Source organism: Myotis nattereri (assembly GCF_964212035.1).
Source record: "Myotis nattereri genome assembly, chromosome: 7".
Taxonomy (NCBI): Eukaryota; Metazoa; Chordata; class Mammalia; order Chiroptera; family Vespertilionidae; genus Myotis; species Myotis nattereri.
This window is the reverse complement of record NC_138082.1, coordinates 6,542,564-6,550,288: the sequence shown is the minus strand read 5'-3', so window position 1 is coordinate 6,550,288 and position 7,725 is coordinate 6,542,564. Positions and strand designations below refer to the sequence as shown.

General features: G+C 46.4%; 1 protein-coding gene across 1 annotated transcript in view; it reads left to right on the top strand.

Moving 5' to 3' along the window:
- The first annotated feature begins 759 nt into the window (after nt 1-759).
- PGAP1 (post-GPI attachment to proteins inositol deacylase 1) overlaps nt 760-7,725 on the top strand; it is a 49,388-nt gene continuing 42,422 nt past the window's right edge. The window contains exons 1-2 of the mRNA XM_081095710.1: nt 760-997; nt 7,467-7,620. Coding sequence (XP_080951836.1) covers nt 851-997; nt 7,467-7,620 — 301 coding nt within the window. The 5' untranslated portion in view covers nt 760-850. The remainder of the gene's footprint in view (nt 998-7,466; nt 7,621-7,725) is intronic.

The following is a 7,725-nucleotide window of genomic DNA, read 5'->3' as shown; positions in this document are numbered from 1 at the left end:
TCCAGCTGGTCCCGCAGACACCTGTTGGGGCGCCTCGGGCTCAGGGACGTTGTGGTAACACTGTTTCCAGGTTCGCGGCGGTTTCTGTGATGCAGTTTTCCCTCTCATACCAAGAACTGAAAGTTGGGGACCTGCTGGTGGCTTTTCATAAGCCGCTGCTTTTGTGCGCTGTTCCCTGCCGGGCGGTCCAAGAGCGGAAAAGCCATCTGTTTGGGCCTCCGCTACGGGGTCCCGGGAGCTGCGAAGGTGCCGGGGCCGCGGGGAGCACCCACATCGCGGAGGCCAGAGGCGTTTCAAAAAATAAAATTAAAAGAACGAGAAGGGTTTTTCATCTGCGCAGGGAGAGGTGTTTCAACGTTTCGGCTCTGAGGTCCCCCTCCCCTCGCCGGTCAGCTCAGCATCAGCGACGCTTCTGGGTCTCCAGGCTCACTCACCCCAGCCCTCCCCTGCCCCCGATGGCCCCTCTCCATCACCCCCTCCCCCCCTCCCCGGGTCCCCCTCCAGCCCGCCTCTCCCTGCCCTTCCCAGTCCCCCGCTGCCTTTCCCTCTCCTCGCCCCTCCCCTCTCCCCCCTCTCCCCGGAGCCCAGCCCGCCCAGCCGCCCGCGCGCTCTCCCGCCGCGCTCAGATTTGCGCTCCAGCTGCAATCTCCACCTCCTCTCCCGGGCGGCGCCGGGCGGCGGGCGCGGCGCGCAGGCGCACTGGGGGCGGCGCGGGCCGGCGGGGCGTCCGCGCAGGCGCGCGCGGCGCGGGCTGGGCTCGGCTCCGGCGGAGCGTCCAGGCATCCGGGGCGCGCGCGGTCCGGGCTGGGTGCCCCGCGGCGGCGGCACGGGCGGCACGGGCGCCGGCACCATGTTCCTGCACTCCGTCAACCTCGGGAACTTGGCGTTTTACGCCTTCATGGTCGGCATGGCCACCCTGGGGCTGTGGGACGTCTTCTTCGGCTTCGAGGAGAACAAGTGCAGCATGAGCTACATGTTCGAGTACCCGGAGTTCCAGGTGAGGCGCCGCCCTCGCACCTGGGCGCGCCCGCCCGGCGCGTCCCCGGGTTTCCTCTGCCCGGGCTCCCCGCGCCTCTGCGCCCCCCTCCTCCCCACCCGGCCTCTGCCCTGTCCGCCCCGGAGACGGCGGGACCCCCTCGCTTCCCTCGCCTGCCCTTTGTGTCCTTTCTCCACGATGGGTGTTTCCTAGGTTCCCCGAGCATCCTCGCTGCCCCGCGCGGAACTGCTCCCCTGCCCCCGTGCCCTCTTCCAGATCCCAGATGCCATACACGGGCTTCACCGGCCGGTCCGGCCCACCCCCCGCCATTCTCAGCCCCTCTCCCTGCGTCCCAACCGCGTCTCCCCCGCGTTCCTGCCCCCACAGGTGCCCCGACCCGCCTTGGCTCCCGCGCGCCTACATGGTGCCCCGCGCGCCCAGGGGTGTGCGTGGCAGCTCGCGCTTTTCTGGAAGGGACCGCGCTCCTGCAGGGCGGGCAGTGGCTGCACGGTTCCCGGGGCGGCCCCGGGGGCTCCGGGTTCGCCTCTGGGTGCAAGGCTCACCCGACGAGCACATGCATGGGAAACTGTCGAGGTTCCCGCCTGCGCGGGTTTTGCGGAGCCTCCTGCCCTGCGGGTCTGTGCGTGTGCATGCACGCCTGCGTTCATGCGTGCCGCCTCTTACCGATGGCGTTCCAGATCTCTCTCATGTTTGTTTGTTTCTCTCTGTCACCGTGTTTGCTCTTTAAGAAGGATGGGCCCTTCTCTCCCTCTCCCTCCGCCCCCACCTCTTCCGTTCCGTTTTGAACATTTTCAGCCTCGATCGCTTAGCAGCTCAGCGCGGGAGACCGGGGAATTTCACTCATGAGCAGCTGTCAGAGGCTGTGACTGATGACAGAACTGCCCGAAGACATTCCCCCACGAGTGATTCTTTTATTTCTAAACGCATCTCCTAATTAAGGAATACATAATAGCCTCCTCCTCGAAGATGTATATATATATACTATATATAATATATATTGATAAAATGCATTGGTAGCATACTTTTAAAACCATAGCAGATTTTTTTTTTCTTTAAGGCGAAGTATGCCGATCGTGGTTACTTCTGTGTACAGATCATTATGGAGGAGATATTTGATTATGCTGCTATTATTCAGATGTTAAAACTGCTTAAGGTTTCAACTGCTGGCGAGCTTCCTTTCCCATGGGCAAAGTTCTAGTTTAGGTTTCATTTGTTCTGAGATTCTTACCTTCGTTCTGCATCCGTGCTTATAAGGGGGTGTGCTATCAGATGCTACTGAAGGAAATTATAACGTTACTGTTGTCTCTTAATTTCTAAGCGAATATGCTGGTTTATTTTTATCAGAGCCTGTATATAGTTCAGTAGTTGGGCTTCTAGTTTAGATTTTTTTAAAAGTGAAGATAGAGCCCTCATAATCGCCTTTGATTTTTATGTGATTTAATAAGTAGGAAACCTCCAATAGATTGAAGTAGGTCAACTTAGGTTTATACTGCCTTGAAGAGTTTGGTTAAAATAAAATTATTGTGAAGCAGTGTGCTAATTTCCATTTATTTTTAGATTGCCCACAATTACTGAAGCTATTTTAATGTTTACAGTAGTAGAATTGCTTAGTGTTGGGAACAAAGCATATGGACCTCACAGTTGTATTTCGTGCCTCGTAAAATTGACTGGCAAGACACCGAAAACTAGTGTGGCTGATGCAAAACAGCTGCTTGGCTTTCTTTCTGTTATTGTGTCTGTATTTACTGATTTTGATTCAAATTGCCCTTTCGAGGTTTTACATTCTGTTAATGATGTTAAGTATAGTGGCAGGAGTTCTGGATCCACATTTTTTGGGTAGAGTTTTATTTTTATTATGCAAGAAGCTGCATTAATTCTCTACAGTGCTGTTTATATTTGCACCTTAGTCCCTTTGTTGTGCACACCAGGTTGGGCTATTTTACAAATTAAGTTAAAACATGCCTGTAGAAATGAATCCTTTTGAGTACAGTGAGATTTCTGGTTAACTGAGGTCATTTCATTAAGAGACATGTTTTTTAATGAATAAAAGTGTTCTAAACTTATTTTATATGTTGCTTGCTTTTCATTATATTTTACAGCGAACGCGCTAATCGTTCACAAATTGCTATCCATTCGATGAGATGTCCTAATTATTGGTTTTCTTCTCTTTCTTCATGCCTTTCTTCCTTTTTTACTGCCCTTTGCATATTCTTTAGCAAATCATTTATTGAATGACTGTGTCAGGTATATTTTAGATACTGGGTATAATTACATGAATCAGACCTTGGTGCCTTTAATTTATTCTTTATAATACAATGGGGGAAAGCAGGAATGTAATGGATAGTTGAAATGTGCTACATGTTATAATTTCACTGTAAGAGTGTGTGTCCAGGGCTCTTCAGAGGGGAGCATTCAGGTTCATGTTGGTAGTCAAAGGCCACAGAAAAGAGGTAGTGAATTGGGCCGTGGAAGGTACACAGTTCATAAGGTGCAGAAACAAGAAAATTGCGGGAATAAAGAAGAGCATTTGTGAATAAACACTGCCTAAGCAGTATGTGTCGTATGTTACCATTTATGTAAAAAGGAGAAAAACCCATGAACATGTTTTCTTGTATGTATATGTGTAAAGTATTCCTGGAAACACAAACTGCAAACCTTAGTTGCCTTCCTGGTAGGAAACTGGAGGCTAAAGGACCATGGGTATGAGAGAGCCTATTCAATGTATAGCCTATTGAATCTTGAATTTTGAAACATATTAAAAATAGATTTAAAACCTGGCATATCGCCCTAGCTGGTTTGGCTCAGTGGATAGAGCATCGGCCTGTGGACTGAAGGGTCCTGGGCTCCATTCTGGTCAGGGGCATGTATCTTGGTTGCAGGTTCCCAGGCCCTGGTTGGGGGTCATGTAGGAGGCAATCAATCAATGTGTCTCTCTTACATCAATGTTTCTCTCTGTCTCTCCCTCTCCCTTCCTCTCTAAAAATCAATGGAAAAATATCCTCGGGTGAGGTTTAACAACAACCACCAACAAACCTGGCATATCTATCTATATATATTAAAAGCTAGCGACTGGAATCCCGTAATGACCAGAATGACCGGTCGCTATGATACCCACTGCGTCCAGCAAACTGTCCCTTCCCCTAGCAGGCCCTGCCCCTGATCGCCCCTCCCACCCCAATAGGGGGCGGGCCTGCTGGCCAACTTCCCACCATTTCCTCCTCCCAACAGGCCCAGCCCAATCCACCCCAGCCAGACCCCACTTGTGCATGAATTCGTGCACTGGGCCTCTAGTGTAAGTTATAAGAAACTAGAGGCCCGATGCACAGAATTCGTGCAAGGGCAGGCCTTCCTTCCCCCGGCTGGTGGCTTTGCAGCCCCAGCTGGCAGCTTCATGGCCCCGGCTTCGCGGCCCATGTCTGCTGCCACACCTTCCCCGGTTCCATGGAGTTCTCATCCTCCCTCCCCCCACCCCCACCCCCGATCAATTGCCCTGCAGAGGGTGGCCTGGGCCTCCCTCTTTGGGCAGTTGCGGAGCCCTCTCCTCCCCCTCCTGATTGATTGCCCCGCTGGCCAGTGACCTGGGCCTACCTGTGTGGGGCGATTATGGGGTGATGGCAGGGCCCCCAGACCAGTCTGCCTTGGCCAGCCTGGCTCCAGTGCATGTCATAGCTTGGTCATCCAGGCGGTCGTTCTGCTGTTGGGCCGTTTGGTCAATTTGCATATTACCCTTTTATTATTATAGATTAGATAAGAATAGCTAGGGCCAGGTTTCAATGGCCTCTTTCTTAAGCCTTTATCATCTCTGTATGCAGTGAAGAAACACACAGGTGTATGTTTTAACAAGGTATTTCCTTGACAGCAGTGTGGACTGTGGAGTGTGGCAAGCAGATCATGACAGAGAGAGTCGCCTGAGAGAGTCCGCTGTCTCTGGGTCTTTTTTATCAGCTGGAGTCCTCTGGGGCCCTCTTACCAGTGAGGTGGGCAAAGGGCTGAGGGCCAGCTCTTTGTAAGAGCTTAAAAGCTGCATTCATTTGGATCAAGATCTTTTTTTTTTTCTTTTTGGTTAATTGTGGAACTTTTTTTTTTTTTTTGCAGTTTTAAATCACAATTAAAAGAGATATAACCTAACCTAAAGACTTTAGTTTTTTAAATCAGTATTTTTCTAGCCCTTGGAAATTTTGTAGAATCTTTGTTTTTGGAAAGGGGTCGGGATTAGAGATAAGAACCTGCACTAAGGCAGCGTCAAGGGAGGATGGAAGCAGGGCGGCGATGTGGAGATACTACTTACGGGTAAAAGCCATCAGTCTTCATTAGAGGCCTTTTTTGGGGGTAGGAGTGCTCATTGAATATACGCTCTATAAAACAATCAGTTTAACGTAGATTGGAGTCCTGTTGCTATATGTGTTTTCAAATCTCTCTTCTGTTTCCTTTTTTGTCACCATCCTTTTTGTATGTCTGTTCCTTTCCTGTCCTCAATCTGGTCAGTACCCCTCCCATTTTTTCATGCCCATAACTCCCAATTTGAACTCTGTCTGAAAATGCAGTTTTGTCATTTGCCTACAACTCCCATTTTTTTGTTGTTATTCTATCTCCTTTTTTCCATTTCTACTTTTTGCTACTCCATATTGTATACATTCGTATTTTTTAAAAATGTACTCTTTCTCACTACAAAATTGCTTTCATAATAATATATTATGAAATATATCAAATATAGCCTCCTGCTTGTTTATCTGTCTCCAGGGAATTAAATATTTCTTTTGTATATTTAATAGCTTTCTGAGTTAAATTTCAACTAGTTAAAAACTTTGTTTAGCCCAGCAAGCATGGCTCAGTGGTTGAGCCCTGACCTATGAACCAGGAGGTCACAGTTTGATTATGTCAGGGCACATACCTGGGTTTTGTTCTCGGTCCCCAGTGTGGGGCATGCAGGAGGCAGCTGATTAATGATTCTCTCTCATCATTGATGTTTCTATCTCTCTCCCTCTCTGAAATCAATAAAAAAATATTTTTAAAAAACCCCACAACACACAAAACAACTTTGTTTAGCTACTGACCTAAAAAGAATAATGGTCTCATATGCACATACTACTATTCTATCAAATGGTTCACTAAATTGGGAGGGGTCTCTCACGTTTTCTTTTTGCTTAATTTGTTCTTAAAGAAAAAGTACATTATGCCATTTTTTATTACGTACAGTGCGTAGTCAGTATCGGAACTAATTTGAGTTAAAGTACATGTACATATTTAAGCATGTACTTCTGTATGGGGTTTGTACTTCTATATTTTGAATATGTGAGGAGATAAAAAGTTGCTAGTATCTTATCTAGTAAGCTCACTCTCTCTAAAGATGTTTTCATGATGTTGTTGGCACAGGGTGTATATGGTAATATCCTCAAAGGACTCTTCAGGAGTGTGTGTGAATAATCAGAATTCTAGTTTTTTACAGCAGTCATTATCATTTAGTTTTAAAAATCCATTCAGTAGTTGAAGTTTTTATCAAGCATATGTATAGCATTGCTAGGTCATTAAATCTATTTTTGTCACCTACATAAAATCTAGTGTTCAAAGTAACTGGTTTCATTTCTAATGGTTTCTTTCCTTGAAAAAGGAGCAGAAGAAGAGTTTACACTTTACTACCACTTTTATAGGTGCCTAGCTCTGGGGGATGACATTAAGACCTAATTTATATTTTGTGGGGGGAAATGTTATGTGAATTACTGGCTCATTTGGTATGCGATTATATGAACTGCAGAGTAGGTCAGCACTTGCTGACGACCCATGCACCTGGCTTGCGAAAACCGAAACCGATGCTAATTCATTGGAATGTTTATGGTGCGAGGAGATTACGTGTCTTGACCGAGACATAGCTATAAGGTTCAAATTAATTTGTTAAGCACATGGTAGATCAAAGCATATGAAGTGGAGAGGTCAGGAAGCTGCACTATATAAAACAAACTTGCTTTCTGTGGAATGATATAACAGCCAGAATATGTAGTTGGGCCAGAGTAAAAGGAGAGACATCACAATACAGTTTAAAGTAGCAAAAGAGAATTGATTTGGCAGTGGGAGGCTTTCATCATTTCTAAGTTTAAGAATAATTGACACTGATACTAAATTAAATGCATTTTCAATTATGTTAACCTGTAACTTGCTGACATCTACCAGTGTTTTTCTCTTGTCAGTGGCTATTTCGAGTAATTTATCTTCATTAGAATTTAAGATAGTCCTATTTTATGATTTCCCGAAGACCACATGGCTCAGAATCCATATAATTCAAGACTAATTCTCCATATGAATAAACTAAATTTTGTCATGTGCATTAAGTTCAGTTTTATCATCAGTAATATTTTTATATTGCACTATTTGTGTAATTCAGAATTCGGTATGGTGTGGCTGAATTATATTAATAAAGTTGGCTTTAAAGTAAAATTGCATTTTTCATTTCATTTATTTGTTATTTTTGCTGTAGAAAATAGAACTTCCAAAGAAACTGGCAAAACGCTACCCTTCGTATGAATTATATCTTTATGGAGAAGGATCCTACGCTGAAGAACACAAAATCCTCCCTTTAACGGGAATCCCCGTTCTCTTTCTTCCCGGGAATGCTGGAAGTTATAAGCAGGGTAAGTCTCGGAAGTCAATTTTGACAGCTATGACATGCAGTTGAAGAGTGTAACAGATACATATTCTGTTGAAGTCCTCTGCTGGGCATCCTGGAAACACAAAAG